At 37.3% G+C, this 24,433-nt stretch overlaps 1 protein-coding gene across 1 annotated transcript; it reads left to right on the top strand.

The window, feature by feature from the left end:
• The first annotated feature begins 8,905 nt into the window (after positions 1 to 8,905).
• LOC112163402 (torsin-1A) lies at positions 8,906 to 19,863 on the top strand. The gene is made up of 5 exons (XM_036214591.1): positions 8,906 to 9,562; positions 15,474 to 15,739; positions 15,811 to 15,983; positions 19,230 to 19,357; positions 19,430 to 19,863. Exons 1-5 carry the CDS (start codon positions 9,367 to 9,369, stop codon positions 19,684 to 19,686), a joined length of 1,020 nt encoding a protein of 339 aa, XP_036070484.1. The 5' UTR covers positions 8,906 to 9,366; the 3' UTR covers positions 19,687 to 19,863.
• The last annotated feature ends 4,570 nt before the right edge of the window (positions 19,864 to 24,433 follow it).

The raw sequence follows: 24,433 nt of genomic DNA, 5'->3' as shown, positions 1-24,433 counted from the left end.
AAACATTTTGACAAATTCCAGTGTTTTTTAATGTGCCTCATGGTTCAAAAAATACAGTTAATTTGCGGTTTTAATTTTAGAAAGTTAGATTTATGAATTTCCGGCTAAGAGGCACCACAAACGATTAAAATAAAATGTTTTTTTTTCTTCACTGCTGAATTTACACTATCTACCACTAGATTTGCTCCATTGAGATGATCCTGTGTGACACAGGAAGTCTTTTATTTTGAAAGGAAGTCTTGTGAACCTCTGTTAAAAGTTATAAACTGTTTCATATTTGGAAAAATAAATTAATTTTCTGTCAAAGTTTGTTTTATGTATGCCAAAAAATACTTTATTTATAGTTTTCATAACATAAATACAAAGTCTTATTTTCTGAAGGATGTGTGACTCCTACTGGTTTGTGGTCAGTGACCCAAATGGCTCTTTAAGTGTTAAAGGTCACAGACCCCTGAGATAGATAAAATTAGATATCTACAAAATTAGACCCTAACTTTCAACATAGATGTAAAATTAAGTTAAACGAAAACAATTCATCTCTTAAATTCATTGGTGCTTTTATTTTGTAGCACCTCTTGTCAAACATTTCCTGTCAGAAGAAGAAGACCTTTTTTTGCTGCTCTCCATGTCAGTAGCTGATGGAGAACAGCTGGTGGGGCAGGTGGGTGTAAAACTACCTCTGTTTGTTTGCCCCCCCACCACCCGCCTCACCACCGCTTCCTCCGCTCACGTCGTTTCCTCGCTCCGTCTGTGGCAGGTCGTTCCCAAGCTCCCGCCACCGCAGGGAGTCTGATGTCAAAGTCTCACTACTGCCTCCAGATTTATTCAGAGCAACTCCTTTAGATCGTTGAGGTGGACGGAGGTCAGAGATTCTGCTGTTTGAAGACCTTTTGACCCCAGTTCAGACTCTGTTGATCTAACTTTTACCCCTGAAGCACAAGTGAAAGGGCAGGTTCCCTGGAAGGACGTCTCCGGTGTGTTTGTCCGGTCACGTCCTTTCTCCGCTCCTGAAAAAACACTTTTTCATCTCAGCTGTTGCCTTGAAAAAGCCTCCAGTTGTTGTTTGGATCGTGAAGCCTCGTCACATCAAATCTTGGCAATTGCTTGTTTAGACAAATCAAACTCCATCAAAATCTGCCGTAATAGCAGCTATTAATAATCTTCTATGTGCTTCAAGTTCTCTGCTGTTTCTGCCAAATGTTTTTTGGGGCCAAATTTGTCATTTAGATGATGCGTCGGAGCGTTTAAAGATGATGAAGGTCACCTCTGCTCTCCCTCACTGCACCAGGAAATGGCACTAAATGGATCAACTCAGACTAATTGAGGTCACTAAATTAAAAAAAAAGATGTTTTCTTACATGTTACTTCTAAATGTTGTTTTTTAAATCCAGAAAATCCTAAATCCCTGATGTGTGTTTCTTACAAAAAGATGTGTTTTCCGTTGTCAGACAAGTTTTTCTGAGTCTTTAATCAACTTATAACCCTCTAAAATGGCTCGACTGGATTGATCAAATGTATTGTAGTAGAAAGGGATGTTTTCAAATGTACTTTTACAGCTTAAAAATCAAAATTTTGGAAGAAGTATTGCATGTGATTATCTAATCATTCCTCATGGTACCATATTACACTCACACTAATGATTTAAACCAGGGATGGGGAAATGTTTTACTCATGGACCGTAAAGGGTTCTCAAATTTGAATCAGGAGCTGATTTGTGGCGTGTTTTGTTGATTCACCTTGTAAAAAGAAAAAAACACTTTTGACACAATTGAAAATTAATTTACAACACTACATTTGGAGTTTTGATTTCAAAACTGTTTTTTTTCTCATTTTAATACCATTTTCATCAATGGGTTGATTTCACTCAGGGAAATGCTGCTTTCGCGCGGTGTTGGAATAATCAGAAAAATGACCATCCAACTTGGAAATCGCACATGAATATGGGAAAAACAACAGATATTCAAACGCAGAATAACTTTCTGAGCCTGAACAAAGAAGATTTTATTTGAAGTCCTCCATCTGTGGAGAGATACCTGAACTACAAGGAAAATAAAACATTAATACCAGTAATCAAAAACATTTATTCCAGTTCGGTGGGCCAGGTTGAATAGCACTGCCGTAGTTTGCCCACCCCAGATGAGTTTGGGTAAAACGTCATTGTAGTTGTCTGTCTCTATAGTCTTGTAATGGATCTGTTCAGGTTATAAAGCTGGAAAGGTTTAAAGCAACCACCATATCCATTCACTGAAAAAGCGTAATTATTGGATCAATAAGCAAAAGTTTAGTAATTTTTTTAAATTTAAAACTATTAGTTTTCATCAAATTAAACGTTCAATTGGTTTACTTGACTTAAAAATGTCATTTAATAAAAACGAATATATAAATTACAGAAATTTTTTCCAATGTTTCACTTTTTACAGTGTAGGGTGAAGTTTGTGAATAGAAAACGTACAAAAACCACTAAATTTTGATGATTTCTGCAAGCTTTGGGTCTACCACCCAAGTCTGAAAATCCAGTTGTTCTCATAAGTTCACATTCCGCGGAAGACGTTGGGAATTCTAAGCTGTATTTCAGAGAATTATAAAATAACAAACATTTTTTTCCCCACTCACGGTCAGTGATTGGATTAAGCCATTTCTTGTTAAAGTGTTAACACTTTAAATCATAAAGACAACAGAAACTCCCCAAATGACCCAGTCTGTTTAACGTTTACATTAAAGATTCTTCTCTTCTCCTCCATTTGAAGGGAGAGTTTAAGTGTACAAGTGTCCAGGAAATTAGTGTTTTAAATCTGACCCTCCAAACGGAGGAATTTAAACTCCATCCAAAGTCCTTTTTCTTCAATGGGGGTGTTCTAAACGACAAAAGTTTATATTTAAATGTAAGTAATGACATTTTGTTGTAGCATGAGCCTTTTAAAGTTATAAAAACAGTGTTTTATGCATTTTCAAGAGCTGGAAGCTCCTCGCTAACGCTAGCAAACTGACGATTATTGATGATGTCATCAACGAACGTGATTTCTGAATTATGAGACACTATTTTTTTCTTTTTCTCTCCATTTGGAGGGCTAAACGAAGGGGAAGGGAGAAGGGAAGAGTTCGGGTTGGGCCTTGGTCTCATCACTCCAATTGACTTTGGTCCAGAAGTTTGAAGGTTTATATCTGTGCTGTTTGGCATATTACAGTCCAGCTATTTTGTGGCATTCGTATGAAGTCTTTCTTCTGGCGACTCGACCGTGTAGCTTTTTTTTTTCTTCAGATGCCTCTACAACTTATTGTACATCCACAACAAAGTTATTCATCGAGTTCTGGATAACAGCTGAAGTCATTTGTGTTTTTTTTTTTTTGCTTCCCTAATGATTTTTCTTGCAGTCGTGGCAAAAATGTTAGTTACCATGGTTTAGCTTCAACAGAACCTCTTATTTTCCACTTCTTGGTCAAAGTTTGAACACTAGCAAGCGAGTGACACTCTCAGTTCCTTGGATATCTACGTGTATCCCTTTAGTGTATTGTACAGATCAGTTACCTTTTCCCGTAGATCTTCAGACATCTCTATAGTTTTCGCCATGACTCAAGATCCAGAAAGGATGCAAAGATCTGTTGGGAACCCAGAAACTTTGGTGCACACACGTTGAATCACAATGAGGATGGTCACCTTTAACTGCCATTCAAACCCTCTTTGAATCAGCTTGTGTGCATGTTTTCAGGACAAAGTCATCAAAGTATGACAGCTTTTGAACAATCATTTGGGGAGTTTCTGTTGTCATTATGATTTAGACAGAGTAAACATAATTTTGCTTTACATTAAATGGCTTCACCAAACCACTAACTGACTCGAAACATCATATTCTATGAAAAATTACCAAGAAATGACCCTTTTGGGACTCTGTGACATCATAGATTACACTCATATATGATACATTAGACTCCGCCTTCTTTTTTTGTTGTTGTTCATCAAGTTTGGGAGTAAATTTTTGACTTTATTTGAGAATTGGACTGAGAGAGTGACATGTCATCCAAAAAAAATGACTTATTTTTATCAATTGTTTTGCAAAATGTTGTAAACAACAGGTTGTTTTATTTGAAAGTAGATCAAAAGATGGTCGGAGTGAGATTTTAAACAGATTTTATAGGTACGTTTATTTTTATGGTCTTTTTCTTTCGTTTTATCGCTGTAATTTCTATTAAAAAAACTAAACAATTTTACATGAAAATGTCCTTAAAATAGTCTTTGATAACCATTCAAATTTGAAATATAAAAATCTATATGTATAAAACATTAATAAGAAGGGTTTAGGATTTCATCAGTGACATTTTGACCTGCATACACCGAAGAAAAATGCATGTTCTCAATTGTTCCGAAGACTTACAAAACCGATTTGGAACTAGCGAAAGCGTTTGTTCTTTGTAACATCCAAAGACAAGACCCAAAGTGGAACCAGCCCTTCCTTTACAACTCCAGATTCCTTGGTCTGGGAGGTCCGCTGCCAAAAATGTCGGCCACCTGAGGGAGGAAGTCTGAGGCGGATGTTGGATATGAAATCACTTCCTGTCAGGGTCTGAATTTAGTCGGGCCTGGCTGCAGAAGGGATGTTTACATGGTGACTGCTGGCATCAAACAATGGGGACAGCTTTGAGATTGTTTGTAGGATGCTGATGAGCATTGTGCTCGGCCTCCACGCAGAGTTCCACTTCGCCCTTTGTTGCTCTCCGTTCTGCAAGCTCAGATCTGTGTTGTTTTCTCATATTTGCTGCTGGACATTTGCTTTTGTGCAGATTGATGTGGGAAAACTCCTGAAGGGTGGGACGTGCTTTTGTCTAATTAACAAGTCAAACAATAACACAGCAGCTTATCATTTCTCTGCAGACACCTGAAGCTTGACTTTTGCTCCACAGTAAATTCTGGAAGAAAAAAAGCAGACTCACATGTGCTGGAATCTGCAGGCGTTCCAGGTTATCTGTGACCAACGAATCCCTGAAACTTCCAGGTTTTCTTTCCATCTGCAAACCAAAAGACAGAACTTAAACGCAGCTGCCGACACCAGCTGCTGTAGAAGTGCAAATATAAAGGATTGATAACCTTGTGTGGCTCATTTTTGACTCAAACTCAATTAAATAAAATGGATTTCATAGAAATTTGTTCCAAAAAGAGTGCACTTATTCTTCAATGTTAAGAAAATCAACTTTTTTTAACCCTGTAAATCAGGCGTCTGCAACCTTTAAAGCTAAAAGAGCCTTATAATCCACTTTCCTATGGACTAAAACCCAACAAGAACCGCTAAGTCCCCAACTCAAAATTGGAAAAATACACTTAATTTATGTTCTTGTGGCCATTAAACCATTCATTTATAAAATATAGCTTTAAAATAATCACTACAATTGAGTTTTTCTTTATTAAATGAACTTATTTTACTTTTGAAAGCAGCTCATACAAGTTCCTTTCAAAATAAAATGCATGCAAATGTATTTTCTATCATTATGACTTTGGTTTTCCTTTATTGTTTTTATCCTTTTACTAATAAATATAAAAAAGAACTTTGGTGTTGAATAAAAAACAACAAAAAAATTAAACTAAATGCAAGAAGATGATAATAATAATCATCCACTCTCACAGCAGATTAAACCTTTTTCCATCATTTTACTCAGTTTTGTTGCAAATCTAAGCTAAAATAACAAATTGTCATTAATATAAGTAAATGAACCAATACTAAAAAAAACATTATTTATATTTAATTTGTATGTTTCTTAAAAGCCAAAGAGCCACGATGAAGGGGGAAAAGAGCCGGATTTGGCTCCAGAAGTTGCAGGCTGCTGCTGTAAAACCTTGTTTTTGAAACCCTTTGATAAAATCCACTTAAAAAATGTAACATCATTTTTTAGGAGATGGAATAAATTACGAATAATCGTGTGATCTGGTAAGTTTTTGTCCACAACAATGTAAGGGAGCTAAAGAAGAACTAAAACCATTGATATCATCAAAATTACCTTATTTACCCACTGTCTCAAATTTGATCCATACATTTTTGGTAACTTTTTATTTAACATTTTGCATGTAAAGAAAGCTCTTGAAAAAATGCAATTCGATTAAAAAAATAATAACAAAGTAGAACCTGGTGGGGTACAACTAAGATTTAGCTTTAAGGTCTCAGCTTGCTTCCATTTACTCCATTGGAGTTGATTTTTTTCAGCTTTTAACTGTAATTTCTGCCTATGTTAAAGTTTAGACACTTAACATTTAAGCGACAGATGCCACAAAAAAAGAGTCTTAATGACATAATATCAGCCAAAGGAGCATAATGGTTCAGTTTGATTTTTATTAAATCAATTTATTTTTTAAGAAAATTTTCAAAATAAGACTAGACATTGATATGGGAACATTTTTAAGACAGAGTTGATTATTTAATCTAGTTTTTTTCACGTTTGCAGCTTCATGTGTTAAATGCAGATTTCTTTTGTTTTGAAGTCAAAGGCTCTTTATTTGTCACCTCATTGACTCTTTTCAGCAAGAATAACATTTCCTTTTTGTTGTTAATTTTGCTAGCTTGGTGCAGCTGCTGTAAAAAATTACCAAATATAATTTCAACACATGACGGAGATGTGATATGCGTCAAGAACGAGTCGAATGTGGTGGAAAGACTCCAGTGGGACCCCTGCTCTAATTAATTACCCTATTTAATTAACCCTTACTCTCTTAGAGAAAAATGGCAGCTTGTTAACAATGCCCAATGCATGATGGGTTTACAACTCCACTACCTGTGAGAAGGTTGTCTGCTGGAGATCTAAACAGAAATGTGAATTAGACCTCTACGAATTGATGTCTGTCGGATCTGTACATGTTGTTATAGCCCCGATTTAGCGATCTAATAGAAGTGTCCGTGGCCAGCGGGTGAAAACTTCATATTTGCACATGGATTTGGTAAGATGAGCTTGTAAAAAGTATGCACTGAGGCAACTTTAAAACTGCTAAACCGTTTAGATCTGTGAAGATAATCAGTGAGGTGCCCTTATCTGTCTGTGCAGATAAGATTTCCATGTTTCTTAAGCTCAATGTGGTCTTAAAAAGAAGACGACCTTGATGGTTAATTTTCTGACATATACCATTTTCCACCTGATGCTTTCAATGTTCATTGTCCTTGTAAATCTCGTTTTTATGGTTGAGTCAAATCTGAAATTATTTGATATTTCTCAAAAATAAGACAACTTTTCTCTTTAAATTATAAATAAATGCTAACATTAATGATTTTTTTTTTGGAAATACTGTCAATTTTTTAATTAAAATTGGCTCTAAATATAAAGAATGCGACAACAAGGAGCATTGTTCCATAACAATGAAGGACTTTAAAATGTTTTTAATGGTTTCTCTTTGTACACTTGGCTCATCTGCTTTTAATGAATGAGTCCAAAGATGTGAAAATGTGTGAAATAAAATGTTTATGGTGGAGAAGAGTTGGATAAAATAGACGGGGTCGTTTTAAGTGGTTTATGGGTTTTAAAAGCCTCAAAACGTTCATCAACGCTGACACTTTTGGTGAAAAGTGCTGCTGATTTTGTCTTTACAGCACTCACCTTCTGTGCCAACAGCTCTGATGAGGATGAATGAAGCCTCAGAAGGTGTGTAGCGCCACCAGGAGAACTTAGCTCGCACACTTCTGCTCTAAATCAACAGTTCCTGTTTATGTATCTATCACTGATGCTGGAGAAAAATATCTAATTTACATTGCTAAAACAATATTTTAGATTTTTCTGTTTATCAAACAAAATCAAATGAAGCGAAATGTTAAAGATGAGGAGCAATGTATGTAAAAACATTATTGATTTAATTTTTTACTAATATTTTTTTAATAAATCTGGTTTGATATGAATATAAACTAAAACATTTAGGTTTGACAGCTTTAGGAGACATTCAGAGTTTAAAAAGTCATCAAATTGAATGTTGTTGGTTCCTGTAAAGTGAAAAAAAAGTTGATTTAAATCATTCAGATTTCTGCTCGGTGACCTCATCTTTTTCACTGTTACTTCATTGACATTTTTTGTTGTTACTGTAATTCAATCCCAAAATAAATCAGATCTGGAGCTCCTAAAGCTCCCCCTGCTGGTTATGATGGGTACCACAGTGGAATTAATGGATTTTAACAGGATTCATTTTTCTGGACTGATTTGGAATTTGTTTCCAGTCGATCTTGGACGCTTCTTTGCTGGGTCACAGGAATGTGGGTTGATTCTTTGAGTGATGATCCAGTCCCCGCTGCACCAGGGTGCGTGGGGGTTCAGGCGAGCAGCGGTGGAGGTGACCAGAGGGGGAGTGGGGGTCAGAGTGTGGTGGCAGTGCCCTCTGTTTAGAGAAAGATTAGAGGCTGACCTGCCCCCTCCACCCAACCTCTTCTGTTCTGTAAGGAGAGGAATCAGCACTAAAGACTAAAGACTGAAAGAGGAGAAAGGAGCTGAAATCTCTCAACCACAGTCATGAAAGTAAGAGAAGGTCTAATGAAGGAGAGTCCTGCTACATCACCATTCAAAGAAATCTTTAAGTATCTCTGAAAAGAACTAAATTAGAATTGGTGACTTTAATATTTTCATTGGCATTATTTGTTCTAAAGACAACTAAGGTGGTCAGAAATGACATTTTCAGCATTGAGTGACTTCTCTTCTAGCACCACCTTGAGGTTGATTGTCATAGTGTTTTTTTTTTTTTTTAATTTTAGGGTCGGATATTGTTAAATGATCCTAATGAGAGATCATTTTTCTATTTTTGTTACATATGGAAACATATTTGTGTCTAGTAATACACATTTATGAATGAATAAATATATCTTTGCATGTTCAAAATCCAATTAACTCAAACCAAAGAAACAAAGCAACAGGTAAAGGACACCCATCCCACTCCATTTCAGCAAAAACAACATAATTATCCTGATCAAAATTTTCCTAATAAAATCCTATATATATATATAATACATACTAGTCAAATGCAGATGAGAACAGGTGAGTCTTTAACCTGGATTTAAATACTGTTTCAGCTGATCTAAGGTTTTCTGGAAGACTGTTCCAGATCCGTGGAGCATAGAAGCTGAATGCAGCCTCTCCATTTGTAGTTCTGACTCTAGGGACTGATAAAAGACCGGATCCAGATGACCGGAGAGTTCTGGCTGGTTCATACTGGGTCAAGAGGTCAGTCATGTATTTTAGTGCTAAGCCATTCAAAGCTGTTCTAATGCTGCATTTTGCACATTAGAAAAAATGTTTTAAAGGTGAAGCAAGTGCGCTATACGTCACCAGCTACACTCCGACTTTGAAAGACCCAAATGTCGAGTATGAAGTTAGACTTGTTGAGCCACCCGGCACCGGCTTCAGCATAACGTCTCTACAATGAGTATGAAGAAGGGACAAGTCCTGCTGCTTTGGGTTCTGGTCTGCCCCGGTGTTACAGGCGCCATAGAACCCGTCTGTACTGCCTCAGCAGTGGCTGTGGGGTATCTAATTGGGAATTTACCGAGCTACCAGGACATTCTCTGCTACTTCCATGAGTGCTGTCAACCAGAATGGATAAGTTTCAACCAAACTGGTAATACTTTTTCTATTTGCAGCAGCATTTATGTTTATTTGCAGAGTTTGTTTCTGCACAATTACTTATCTTTTCTGCGATGGCGGGTCTCAGCCAGTGTAGTTCAATACCCAAATATTTACCGCTGAGTCACATTGGTTGAATTTTTGGCTAAAGATTTCCTGGTTTGATTTTAGGTCAGTGAATCTGATTCAATCAGATCATTCAAGTGAACTAATATCATCTTTGAGTTGGATCGGCAAACAAAAATTATGATATGATTTGAATTGTTCCTAGATTTGTTTAGTTTCTCCAAAAGATGAAAAGTTGATGGTAAAGGTTTTTAGGAGGTTTAATTTGAATAAAAAGGGATTATCAGAAAAGTGTCCCCCTATGACAATTTTTTTTAAACATTCCCAATGGGGTTTTAATTAGTTTTTAACACAAATTCCACATCCTAAATGTCTTAAAAAGCCATTTTTCCTGTTGATCTGATGCCTCCTTTTCCAAGAATCTCCTCTGGGTGGGCGTGGCTTTTGGTGCTGAGCTCCTTAACCCCACCCCTTATCCCCACCAGACATGCTAGCGAGACACACACTTTGATAGATCCATGAAAAACAAAAAGAAACACACACACACACACATCACCATTTAGGCTGCATTCCACCAGCAGCAGCACTAGCTGGAGCTTATAACTGATTTCATACTAGCACATGCTGATTGCTGAATTCACTAGAACAAGAAATTGAATGAAATGCTAGAATACAGAAAGTGTCTAATCGTCTTTTTCTAAATGCGTGTTACCAGTGGGGATGTTTTTAGATGCAGACAAAGGGTTACGTTCAGGAGAACGGTTCCGGTTAAACCACCCGGTTGTTCCTGAGCGCTGCTGCTTTTGGAGCTCGCCGCACGTCCACTGGTTGGATCAAACACGGACAGCATATTTGTGACCGCTAATGGTATTTTACTTTCAGTTTCATTTTAAATACGTGAGGTGAAATTAAAAAAATCTCGTCTTGGACACAATTAAAAAACGAGTAGGATATGCTATAACGCGAGGCTTCCCTGCACGTCTGACATAGAGCTGACATGAATTTCATCACTTTTCTGCTCGTCACATATAAATAAATACATACAAAAACATCAGACTAAAATAAAACCTACCGGTGTCCACTTGATCCTGTCAGGGCTCTGTCTCCCAGTTCCATCTCTGACACCCAGAGGGAGCCCTCTCTTGAGTATTGACCTCCTCAGCCACTTCCTCACTCCATATCCCATCAGTCAATGCTCTCCCCTCCATGTCATCTCCAGCTGCTTCCCATCAGCCTCATCAGCCATCTTCTACCCTGTCTAGACTCTGCTCTGTGCGAAGCATTGTCTTGTTCTCAAGCTATTCTGAGCCTTTACTTTGTCTTTGGTCTTCCTGTATTTTCACCTGTGTCAGTCTCCCCGTCTCCCTGTCCTGCTCCATGTTTTTGACTCCTGCCTGGTTTTTGGATTATGCTCTCGCCTTTGCCCTTGCCTGGTTTTGGTTGCTATTAAACTTACCTGCTGCACATGGATCCAAATGCCTTCGAGTCATTGTTACAGATCCGCAGGGTGTCCACTTGATGGTGTTAGGATACAGGGTACCACATCCTTCTTCAAAAATAACTTTTTACAAAAACCATGACACTTTCTCCATCCAGTTGAAAATGATTCTTTTTCCGCAAATAATCAAATAATTATTGACGTTGCTGTGACCAATAATCGATTTTTCCTCAGATTCTTTGGGAAATAATGAAAGCTAAGATCAGTATGGTTGTTCACTGAATTACAATGCTTTACAGCACAGAAGTGGGATGTTGTCTTCTCTGGCCCCTATGCTATAGCCGGGTTAGCAGATTGTGACGGAAGCAAGCCTCAGGAATTCAAATAGAGTTTTTCTGCAACAGTTTGATTGACAGCGATTTAAAAGGAGAAATACTCAGAAATGCATTATTATTTCTTCTCTTTCAGAAGAAAAATTCCACACATACATGTTTAAAAAATCAATATTTTCTATTGGAGGGGGACTTAAAGGCCCCAAACAATGCTAAGTTTTTAGAAAAATAGAGAGCTTGATGATACAGTTTGAGATGGAATAAAAGAGAGTAACTGAAGATTTTTTGAGACATTAATTGCTTTTTATCTTTTTTTCCATTTCATTTATTCATTCAATCATCAACTTGTTGATATTTAGAAGCAGATTGTGTAATGAAATTCTTATGTGATGCAGGTTACAGTCTGAAACATCTAATGTGTCAGGCCTCAATTTTTGAGGTTTTATTGTTGTAAATAAAACCATATCAATGACAAATATACTAATTGTTGAAATATAAATAACATGGTGTACAATCTAAAATGGCAAGACAAAATATCTTAAAATATAACCATAGTTTAAATTTCATGTCATTTCAGGTTTGTCATATCACCTGATTGTTGTGTGAAATGGCAAGAATGAAGGACAGCAGAGGTTGAGGGATGGTTTGAAACATACAGCCAAGTGCTGAAAGGTTGAAATAGAGCATCTCTGGCACATTCAAGCACTCTCGTACACACTTCATCACACTTCCATCCTTTTGCAAAGAATTGGCTTTTTTTTTTTTTTTTAAGCCCCTATTCAGATACTGTTTTAAACGTATTGATTCAGCACCGGTAATCCATCAACACCCCACCTGTAAAATGTATTTTTTTATTATCTCAAAATTATTCATTAATTCTTTCATCTTCTCTTTCGGGGTCACGGGGGTTCCGGAGCAAACAAAGCAAACAATAAAAGGAAAACCTTCTCAAATCATCAATGCACACGCTTAAAAGACCAACATGTCCGAGGGAAAAGCTTCTCCTGTTCTTGACTGGTGAAGCAGCTGTACAAAAAGCAGAACTCTACTATGCAGTAGTATGATGACATCATCGCTCCGTCAATGAGCATTTGTCTGACTCTTACTCTTTAAAAACATAATCGTCTGCTGCTGCAGCATCCAAAGGGTGTAAAGAGCTTTTTTGTAAATAGGGATTTGAAATTTCATAAATCAACTGTTTTCCTACAGCAACGCTGGAGAAAAGAGCATCATTGAGACGGCTTTAGATTTCTGGAGAGCAGGACGAGATCGAGAAGAGATTGAAGTGTCAGATCTGGAAGCATCTCTCTCCGTCTCCATCTTCAACAACGAAAACAGTGAGTGGACGTATCTGCAGGTGTTGGATCTGTGACAGGAGCAGCAGTGACCTCTGTGACCTTTTCTTCTAGGTGGATTTTATCGCTCGAGTTTGATCAAAGATAACCTGGTGGACTTCTTTGTTCCCTTCCTCCCTCTGGAGTATTCGCACGTCGTCCAGTGCATCATGGCTGAGATGAAGATCAGAGCCAGTGAGGAGAATGGCAAGCCGAACCTGGACGTGGCAAACAAGGTTGCCAGAGAATTGCAGTATTTCCCCAAAACAGAGCGAGCTTTTTCCATCTCGGGATGCAAAACAATACAGAAGAAACTGAACTTCTACACATAACGTCCAATTTCACTAAAAGCACTTTTAATTTCTTCTGAGCTTTCAAATTTATTTGACAATTTAGTTTTTTGTTTGTTTATTTCAGGTAGCCCCAGTGGCCCAAAAAATAAAATAAAAAGGCAACAAAAAAAATTTTTTAAGTAAAAAAATAATAAAACAAGAGAATAAAAGAAAATCAGATTTAAAAAAACAGCGGCGAACTCAGCCTCCTGAAAATTTTAAAAGTTTGTAATGCAAACCTTTGTCAGTAATTAGGACTTGGGGTGCTATTCTAAACATCACAAGTTGAACAAAGTATAATTTCAGAGGGAAAGTTCACCTCTGACTGCTTGTTTTTGTCCAAATGATGGAGAAAAAGTTGGTTTTTTTTCAAAGAAATAAAGTCTAAATTGTTCAATACCTCCTCGTGTCTCATCTCTTTATCTTCTATTTCTCTTTTGCTACATCCCAATCTTTGAAATGATCAAATTCACATATCGGGTTAAAGAAATCTATAATTACTCTATCTTGTCTGGCTGTTGTACTAAAACTACTTCTGTCATTTAATAAGTTGATTTAAAATTCTGTTTGCCAAACATTATGAAATATCCCCTGCTTCTTTGCTGGGTCACAGGAATGTGGTTTGATTCTTTGAGTGATGATCCAACCCCCACTGAAGCGAGGTGCATGGGGGTTCAGACAAGCAGCGGTGGAGGTGACCAGAGACATCACACTGCTCACTGACTCTTGGCACAAGTAGTACTCTAGAAGTTTATGGTTTATAGTATACTTTCTTCACTTGTACATAAGTATGCATGTAGTGACATAAGTATACTTATTATTCTTAACTTCTTCAGATTCAATTGGAACATTCTAAATTTGCATTATGGAGAGAGCAGCTCAATGCATATAGGGATGTAGACATGGTCAAAATAATTTGCAACAGTTCAAACTGAGCATCAGAATAGGGAAGAAAAGGTGATTGAAGTGACTTTGAACGTAGCATGGTTATTGGTGCAAGACGGACTGGTCGGAGTATTTCAGGAACTGCTGATCTATATAGACAGTTCCAGGAGGAAGTTGAGACTTCTGTCTGATCTGAAAGATATCTCATGTTATCTCAGGTTACCAACTCCCCAACGATCACACCTACCACCGGTCTCCTCAGCAAAGAATGTTTTGTGATGAACGTGCCGCCCATCACCTGGTATTCTCACTGTTATTGTTCTGTGTTCTAATGTTGCATTTTACATACGAGGAAAAAATGGTTTTAAAGGTGAAGCAAGTGAGCTATACGTCACCAGTGACACTCCTACTTTAAAAGATCCAAATGTCGAGTATGAAGTTAGACTTGTTAATCCGCCCGGCGCCGGCTTCAGCATAACGTCTCTACAATGAGGCTGAAGAGGGGACACGTCCTGCTGCTTTGGGTTCTGGTCTGCCCCGATGTTATGGGCCTGAGCTACCGGGACGTTCTCTGCTACTTCCAAGAGTGTTGTTACCCAGGGTGGATAAGTTTCAACAAAAATGGTAATACTTTTTTTTTTTTTAATTTGCAGTAGCATTTATTTTTATTAGCAGAGGTTCTTTTTTTGTTTGCCCAATTCCTTTTTTTTTCCTGCGATGGCGGGTCTCAGCCAACGTAGTTCAGTACCCAAATATTTACCACAGAATCAGACTGGTTGAATTTTTGGCTAAAAATATTTGGGTGTGATAATTTAGGTCAGTGAATCTCACTCTTATGTAAATGACTCAGGCAGACACAGGATGACTCGGACACAGGACGGTTGATATTTGATTTGTTAAGTTCCTCCAAAAGATAAAAGTATTGGGAGACTTTAAACCCCCAAATCATTTGATATTTAGGAGCAGATTGGGAAATTAAATTCTTGTGATGCAGGTTACATTCAGAAACATTTAATGTTTCAGGTATCAGTTTTTGTTTTTATGGACTTTCAAAGAAATCTCAGTTTTTTTGTTGTAAATAAAATCATATCAATGACAAATATACCAATAATTTAACTAAAGCTAACATGCTGTACAATCTAAACTGACAACACAATGGGATACAGTATTCCCCCTTTATTCATGGTGATTATGGACCATAGACCTCCATGAATACGTGAAAATGCAGATAAAGAATATGTGGGGGAACACTGTATTATGACAGATGTAGTCATATTTGAGTGAAAAATTGCAGATAATGTGTGGGGCAAGTTTTGTTTTCATGGACTTTCAAAGAAATTTCAGGGTTATTTTTTGTGTAAAAAAAAATTACATAACTGGCAAATGTAGCAGTTATTGCACTATAGCTAAAATTATATGCAATCTAAACTGCCTACAGAATAGGATATTCGGAAGAATGTAGTCTTTTTTATTTGAGTCAATTTTGCAGACATAGTAATATCTCCTGTGAACCTTCAAGGCTTGGAGGCGGATCTGGAAAACAAACTGTTCGGACAGCACCTGGCGTCTCGCATCATCCTGAAATCCCTGAACGAATTTATGAGCAACCACAATCCTGAGAAGCCGCTGGTTCTCTCGCTCCATGGCCCGTCAGGCACCGGGAAAAGCTTTGTCAGCCAGCTGATTGCAGAAAACATTTACACAGAGGGGACGAACAGCAAGTTTGTCCATTTTTTCAATTCTTTAGTTCACTTCCCACAACCGAGTCTCATCTCCACCTACAAGGTATGGAACAGCAGAGGTTTGAGGGTGACTTTCTGTTCTGCACCAAATCTGAACCTGCTGTTGCTTCTCAGTCTCAGCTGCAGCAGAGGATCAAAGACAGCGTGAGTAACTGTGAGCGCTCCATGTTCATCTTTGATGAGATGGACTCAATGCATCCGGGCCTGATCGACAGCATTAAGCCGTTCCTGGACTACCATAAGGTGGACGGAGTTTCCTACAAGAAATCAATCTTCATCTTTCTAAGGTATAAACCCCTGAAAGTTCAGATATTATGTTGTGGGGCTTTATTTAAATACACTTTATATCATCAAGTGAGTGACATTATCTGCCCTGATTAAAAACCAAACAAAAAAACAAAGTTTTTGTTGATTTGAATAAAATATCTTCTAACCGTAAATATTTTTCTGTGCTACAAAATGACCACAATTTAAATTTCATATCATTTCGGGTTTGTTAAATGTGATTCAATTGTTGTGTGAAATGGTAAGAATGAAGGACAGAGGCTGAGGGATAGTTTGAAACATAATTCAAGCTTTTGATGAACTTACAGTTCATAGAGACTACATCAATTTGTTTGGGATACATGGATGTGTGGTTCATGCCAAAATACAAACCTGTCTGAAAGCTTGTTACCACAAATTTGATGTCAGAGGTCAGAGGAGAAAAGCCTGACTGGTTCCAAGTGAAAGTTGGCCAATAAATCACTTTATAACACGGTAACACTTTATTATAAGATTCCGTAACAATATTTATTACCACATTACCAGACATTTAGACATGGTGTGTTTATAGGGTGTTAGTAGTAAGACATTTATTAACACAATAAGCTGAAAAAGGTTCATTAACATTAGTTCATTAGTAAGATTAATTCACATCTAAATTGAGGCCGTCGTCTACAAAGGCCACATTGATAAATTGTATACAACATTTGTTACATTTGCTTTGAGGATGTTGATAGAGAAGTACAGAGAAGGTCAGAGAGAGCTCCACTGTGTCTTTGTAGATATGAAGAAATTTTATGACAGAGTGCCAATGAAATGACATTTAAATCCAAGTGATGCTTTTTTGTTTTTGCATGACGTTTGAAAAGTTATAAACCAATGTTATTGTGTATTTCCGAGCGCTAGCAGCCCCGCTGCTTCTTCAGTTCCACAAGCAGTCACCGGTTTAATCTCCAATGGGCTATATGAACGACCTACTTCCGCATTCAGCCTTTGAATGCTCAGTCATTTCCGGTCGGAGCCGTGGGCTGTTGTTTATGTGGAAATAGCGGAGTATTTGGACTTTAAAAGATGTCTTTTGGAGCTAACAAGAGTCACTATAAATGATGTTAGGCGCAATGTTTGTTTTTCTAGTAAAATACCCCAAAATAAAAATGCAAAAAATTTTAAATTGTATTTGTCGTCCTACATAGCAAACTTCGAAGGTAACTTGCTAATGCTAATGTTTTTAAGCGCATGTTTACGTGCGACCTGCTCTAAAATTGATTAACATTCATGTGAATCCTGAGCTAAACGTCGCAGTATTTAATGAAGTCCTGTTAGCTGTCATGCAGCTAGAGCGCGAAGCACTGCTGCAGCTCCGGCCGTGATCGGGAACCATTTGGAACACAAACCGCAACCGTAATCCTAACTTTAACCTTTCATCCGCGTCCGTGAAGCCAAGAAAAAAACTTCAGAACCGACTACAGTATTTACAAAATTACATGTCTTAGTCTTTAATGTTTTAGAAAACAAAAGTTAATTGGAAATGATAAATCTCTATTTCATTTATTACTGCAATTCAGGAGAGGAGGAAAAGATTTGGTCCTGACAAAAAATGAACATTAAAATGTGTTATGGAAATTTTATTTTTGATGTTTTTTTATTTTATTTTACTGAACGTTGATTGAAGTTTTGAATTTAAAATGCCCTTCACTTGCACTTGGGCTTTTGTTAGGCATTTTATGTTACAGCCTTTTATAGTTAAGTTTTACTCAATGTTACAAAATAAAGTATTTCTGATTAAAACTATTAATTCTGCCATTCTTGTTTTCATAATTAATGTAGAACTGCCAAATTCCACGAAGCACAATTTTTTTTCCTTAAAAAAAGGCCACATATTAATTTGCGATTAATCGCGAGTTAACTCCGGAAATGCGATTAATCACGATTAAAACATTTTAATCGCCTGACAGCTCTAGTTTTAAGTTGTTGAAGCTGAATTTGCAGAAATGACAAGTTTGGGTTCAAAGTGAGTTTTTTTTTTCCAATTCAGTAAAATCTCTGTGTTATTCATAACATGCTGTACTCTTACTGTATGTTTTTGTCGACTAAATATCTACTGTAATTTAATCAACTAAAATTTGACTAAAAGTAATAGAATCAACATGACTAAATTGCAACTAAAACTGAATCTTATTTTAGTTAAAAGACTATGACTAAAACTAAATTTAAAGTTTCTGTCAAAATTAACATTGTGTGAATGAGAGGAACCAGAGTGGAAGAGTGAGGTTACAGGGAGAAGAGATAAAGAAGGTGGAGGAGTTTAAGTATTTAGGGTCAACAGTACAGAGTAATGGAGAGTGTGGAAAAGAAGTGAAGAGGAGAGTGCAAGCAGGTTGGAATGGGTGGAGAAAAGTGTCAGGTGTGATGTGTGACAGAAGAGTTTCAGCACAAATGAAAGGAAAGGTGTACAAGACTGTGGTGAGACCAGCCATGTTGTTTGGACTAGAAACAGTGGGACTGAAGAAAAGACAGGAAGCAGAGCTGGAGGTAGCAGAGATGAAGATGCTGAGGTTCTCTTTGGGAGTTACCAGGATGGATAGGATCAGGAATGAATACATCAGAGGGACAGCACATGTTAGAGGTTTTGGAGATAAAGTCAGAGAGGCCAGACTGAGATGGTTTGGACATGTTCAGAGGAGAGACAGTGAATATATTGGTAGAAGGATGCTGAGTCTAGAGCTGCCAGGAAAGAGGTCTAGAGGAAGACCAAAGAGGAGGTTTATGGATGCAGTGAATGAAGACATGAAGGTGGCTGGTGTTAGAGTGGAGGATGCTGAAGACAGGCTTAGATGGAAGAAACTGATTCGCTGTGGCGACCCCTGATGGGAAAAGCCGAAAGGAAAAGAAGATACAAGCTTAACTACAGAAGCCATAAACGGTCTTTTAAATTATAATCTCGTTTTCTGGAGAAAACGAGATAATATCACAATATATCACAAGAAAACAGACATCGAACTACTACTATGCAGTAGTATGATGACATCACCACTCCATTTATGAGCATGTGTCTGACTCTTACTCTTTAATAACTGGAACTTAAGGCAACTAGTTAAAAAACATTACCATATGAGTCTTTTGACTGCTTTTGGTGTCTTAAAGCTTTAATATTAGAAAATCTGAGATCTTACAGCTGCTGCAGGAGCTTTGTAAGAAAAATCCAAATGGTAAAGAGCTTTTTTGTAAATAGGGATTTGAAATTTCATAAATCAACTGTTTTCATACAGTAACGCTGGAGAAAAGAGCATCGTTGAGACGGCTTTAGATTTCTGGAGAACAGGACGAGATCGAGAAGACATTGAACTGTCAGATCTGGAAGAATCTCTCTCCTTCTCCATCTTCAACAACGAAAAGAGTGAGTGGATGTACCTGCAGGTGTTGGATCTGTGACAGGAGCAGCAGTGACCTCTGTGACCTTTTCTTCTAGATGGATTTTTTCGCTCAAATTTGATGAAAAATAACCTGGTGGACTTCTTTGTTCCCTTCCTCCCTCTGGAGTATTCGCACGTCGTCCAGTGCATCATGGCTGAGATGAAGATCAGAGCCAGCAAGGGGAAAGGCCCGCCAAACCTGGACATGGCACGCAAGGTTGCCAGAGAATTGAAATATTTCCCCAAAACAGAGCGAGCTTTTTCCACCACAGGATGCAAAATAATACAGCAGAAACTGAACTTCTACACATAACGTCTGATTGTATGGAAGGTGTTTGGAAAGGACCTTAAATCCTGCAGATCCAAAGAATCAAATTTCTTCTGAGCTTTGAAAATTAATTTGACAAATGTTTTTTTGGGGCTGCACGGTGGAGCAGTGGTTAGCGCTCTTGCCCCACGGCGAGAAGGCCTGTCCAGGGTAAACCCCGCCTTCGCCCATCAGCAGCCGGATTAGGCTCTGGCACCCCCGCGACCCCTAAGGGGAAGAAGCGGTCAGGAAAATGAATGAATGAAATATTTTTTGTTTGTTTATTTTAGGTAGCAGCAATTAGAGTGGCCCAAAAAATAAAATGAAAAAAGGCAAAAGTATTTTTTTAGAAGTAAAAAATTAATTAAACAATAAAATAGAAGTTTTTTGTTTTTTATTGGCACCAAAAATAATTTTAGAGAGAAAGTTCTTGTTTTCGTACAAATGATGATCAAGTATATCAGATTTTTTTTTTTGTTTTTTGGCCAACTGGAAATCCTTAAATAAACTAGCTGTTGAAGTAAAAATATTTCTCATTAATTTTTGAATGTTATTTTTAATAAAAGCCGCTTTGTGTAAATATACACTAAACATTTGCCTTGTTCTCTTTGGGTTGACGGCTTTAGGGAGACATTAAGTTTTTTTTGTTTTTTTTTTAACTTACTATACTGTAAGTATTCATTGTTTGTGTGGTCATGTCTGTGTGTGCTTATGGAAGGAGGGGGGTGGGTGGAGGGTGGATTGTGTTTCTCTCTTTTTATCAATTGATTTTTTTGCTTGTTTCTGTTTTTAATTGTACAGCGCTTCGAGCTGCACAAGCATGAGAAGCGCTCTTTGAAAAATAAAGTTTGATTTGATTTGATTTGGCCAGCTCAATTGGAGCCCAGATGTTGAATATATAAAAACTAAATTATCTAAAGTCATAGGTATCATTCATTGAACTAAAAAAGCACTGAGTTCAAAATGTTTGCATATTTTATATTCAACCTTAAATTCTGTGACATATACACAAAATATATACAAAACAAATATTGATCCATTAGTTAAATTTTAAAAAAGCGCAATTAGATCAATAAATAAAGTTGTTTTTTGGGAGTCCACTAATGCGCAGTTTAAAAAAATCTAATACATTTGTGGATAATGTGTATCTAAGAATGTTGGAAATTTCTATGGTTCCTTTCAAAATGGTTTCCCCTTGAGAGTGCAATCATTTTAAAAGAAAAGAGGAAAATTCTAATGTAAGAAGTAATTTAATGTTTGCATCCTGCAGGGCAAGAATACATTTAAAATGGAGACATCCTTCTGTTTCTGGAACAAAACTTTGGAATTCTTTAAGTATAGATCTTAAACTAGTCAATACCCAACACTAAAACTTGCGGCGTGAAGACATCTAGGCTTCACCGTCGAATATGAGGATCAGGGAGAGAAAAGTTTTGACAAGAAGTACAATATCTGCAAGATTTGCCTCATTTCTATATCGTACAATATGGGAATAAACGTCCAACAAGACCGCCCACCTCTGACGTCATCACCCTGTTCTGTCACAACAACAATGTTGAACAACGAAGCACAACATCAATCACACAATCAAAACATCCCAAATATATTTCAAAGGACTTAGTGTTATCTCTGATAATGATAATGAGAGCTTTTGTCATCTAATGAGAGCAGTTGACCTACAATATAGTGTACCAGCACGTCCATATTTCAAAGAAAAATCTAGATATACCTGCACTTTATGAACAAGTGCGCAAATTGAAGACGACTTAGTAAAAACGCACAACATTCAAAGGACAGCTGGACTATTTCTTTGTAAATGTGCATTACATTACTGTCCTCACACAGGAAAATAAAGAGTGCAGTACTGCAGGCTGTCAAGACTTAAGAGCACAGCTTATATTGTTGGAGTTTATTATATTCATCTTTACAAATATTAAGGACTGAGGCACTTTTACATTTGATTAAATTGTATACAAGTCGTAATGTTTACAAGAGTTCCATTTAAGTGTGATTCTCCAATAAGTGCCAAAAGCTGTGCACTTGAAAAAAAATCTGATTTATTTGTTATGTTATTTCGGTTTGCAAAATAAATCATAATCAAAAGTTGTATTTTTTGGATGGGATTTGATAGGCATGATGCTTCAGTCCATTCCTTTTTGGTTGATGTAAATTATCATTTAAAGGTTGTGAAATGTGAAATGTATACAACCAACCAAATAAACTTAAAAAAAAAACTTCAAATTATTCAGAAATTATATATTCTGCAATCAGCGAGCTCTTTTCTGGCACCACCTTAAGGACAATTTTCATTTTTTTTTTCAATTTTATGGTAAAATATTGTTAAATGATCCTAATGAGAGACACATTTTCTGTTTTTAAAACATATGGAAATGCATTTATGTCTAGTACTGCATATTTATGAATAGATATAAATATTTTTGTATGTTTTAAAATCCCAATAACTCAAACCGAAGAAACAGATAAACAACAGGTAAAATACCAGAAACATAACATCCAGTCAAGGTTGTTTTGAGGGATTTGGACCTCTTAGTTCCAGAAAAATAACTGCTGTATACTTCAGAAACCCAGTTCTAACCACCTACTCTTAAGAGTAAAACAGTCTAGAAATGGTGATGTGTGGAGGGTCTCAGTCCAGGGTTGTTACTAATGTTGATCTTGACTTTGAATCAGCTTGTTATTACTTTCTATGCTTGTGAATGTGTATTCAAAGGTTTATGTACTTTTGTTTTCATAACACAGGCCTTGGAAAAAACAAAATTTCACGTTTGCTGCAGAATTCATAGGAAGGAGCAGTAAGGCCACCATTTAAAAAAATGAAAATAAACACATATGTAGTTATAAAGTTATAAATGTAAAGTCATAATTTTACAATAGAAAAAGTCCTGTTTTTGTCATATTTAGCTTTTCAAATGTTTCAACAAAGATAACCAAACAATACCTGTTTAATTTATGCTTGTGACATGTTCAAGATGATCTTCCACGGTTCAAACTGAGGATCAGAACGGAGAAGAAAGGTGATTGAAGGGACTTTGAACGTGGCATGGTCATTGGTGCCAGACGGACTTATGTGAATATTTTAGAAACTGCTTATCAACTGGGATTTTCACCCACAACCATCTCTGGGGTTTGCAGAGAGTGGTCAGAGAAAGAGAAAATATCCAGTGAGTGGCACTTCAGTGGGTAGAAATACCTCGTTTTTGCCAGAGATCACATGGGAACAGCCAGACTGGTTCCAGCTGATAGATGACAGAAACTCAAATAACAACTGGTTACAACTGAGGTCTGCAGAAGAGCATCTGTGAAGCCACAACGGATGGGCTACAACAGCAGAAGAACACATCATGTCGGCTAAGAAAAGAAAACTGAGGCTACAATTCACACAGACTCACCAAAAAACTGGACAAAAGAAGACATTGGAAACCGTTGTCTGGTCTGATGAATCTCCATGTTTGCTGCAACATTCAATTGGTAGGGTCAGAATTCAGCATCAACAACATGAAAGCATGGATCCATTCTGTCTTGTATCAATGGTTCAGACCTGTAGTGGCGGTGTAATGATAGAGCGTATTTTCTTGGCACTCTTTTGGTTCCAATTTAGCGTGGTTGTAACGCCACAGCTTTCCTGAGTGTTGTTGCTGACCACGTCTATCCCTTTAGGACCACAGTGTACCATTTTCATATGGTTACCACTGATTGTATATAGAGAACTGCAACTAGAATGTTCACTTGGTTAAGAGCGGAACTAGCATGCAGGAAATCAGCGTTTGATTCCCAGAGTGCACAATGACCTTAGGCAAGACCCTTTATGTTACTCCCTAACTCGGGGGAAGGGAACCCTGGTCCTCGAGAGCCACCTTCATACATGTTTTCCAATATACCCTGCTCTGTCATGTTCTTATTGGCTGGGCACACCTGAACCAGTTAGTTGTCAGAAGTCACAACTCATGACTGACAGGGTATATTGGAAAACATGCAGGATGGTGCCTCTCGAGGACCAGGGTTCCCTACCCTTCCCCTAACTACTTAGCATCAAGAGGTCCTAGTCCAGGTCTCCTTGTCTCAGGATGGGCCTAAAAATGTCTGCCAAACCAGAGCTGGACTTTTAACAAGCTTATTCATGATTGGCGACAGTAGTTGCCATGGAGACGTTGACACGGTCCAACTCGAAGCTCAAACATGGTGATGTCTGTATTGTGGAAAAATGGCGACTGATTTGATCCAGTTAATGGTTTCTACTGAGGAAAACCACACCATCAAAAAATGGAGCAATTCAAAACCTCACCAGTAGGGAGATAACTGGTGAATCACGTCTCTCAATTGACTCTGCCTTCCTGGGCGTCAACAAGCTTCCTGGTGTTGCATAAACAGGTCCAGGAGGAAGTTTAGACTTCTATCTGATCTGGTTCTGATAGACATCTCATTTCTTAAGTTGTTGAGAGCAAACGTAAGATACCTGCTGAACCAGTACATCTCTGATTTGAATGGTTCCCTGATTTATGAGATCCTACTATTATTTTATGTTTTCAATGGCTGTGCAGACTCTCTCCCCTTATGAAACAAGAATATATTGCAATATACTGGATTTATATGTAGATATATTGCCAATATATTAAGTAATATATGTCAGTAATGTACCCATATATTTTTGAATAGGTTTCAATATATGGATGGTCAAAAAATAATATATATATATATATATATATATATAATATATGATTATATAGCATATTTC

The sequence above is a fragment of the Oryzias melastigma genome, linkage group LG12, assembly GCF_002922805.2.
Source record: "Oryzias melastigma strain HK-1 linkage group LG12, ASM292280v2, whole genome shotgun sequence".
In the NCBI taxonomy this organism is placed as follows: domain Eukaryota; kingdom Metazoa; phylum Chordata; class Actinopteri; order Beloniformes; family Adrianichthyidae; genus Oryzias; species Oryzias melastigma.
Note: the sequence above shows the minus strand (reverse complement) of the source record. Positions and strands in the feature narration are given on the sequence as shown.

What these genes read in the sequence shown, in the direction of transcription:
- LOC112163402 (XM_036214591.1), top strand. Translation starts at nt 9,367, where the DNA reads ATGAGTATGAAGAAGGGACAAGTCCTGCTGCTTTGGGTTCTGGTCTGC. An exon ending in GTCTCATCTCCACCTACAAG is followed by an intron (nt 15,740 to 15,810) that starts GTATGGAACAGC and finishes GTTGCTTCTCAG; the next exon opens with TCTCAGCTGCAGCAGAGGAT. An exon ending in TCAATCTTCATCTTTCTAAG is followed by an intron (nt 15,984 to 19,229) that starts GTATAAACCCCT and finishes GTTTTCATACAG; the next exon opens with TAACGCTGGAGAAAAGAGCA.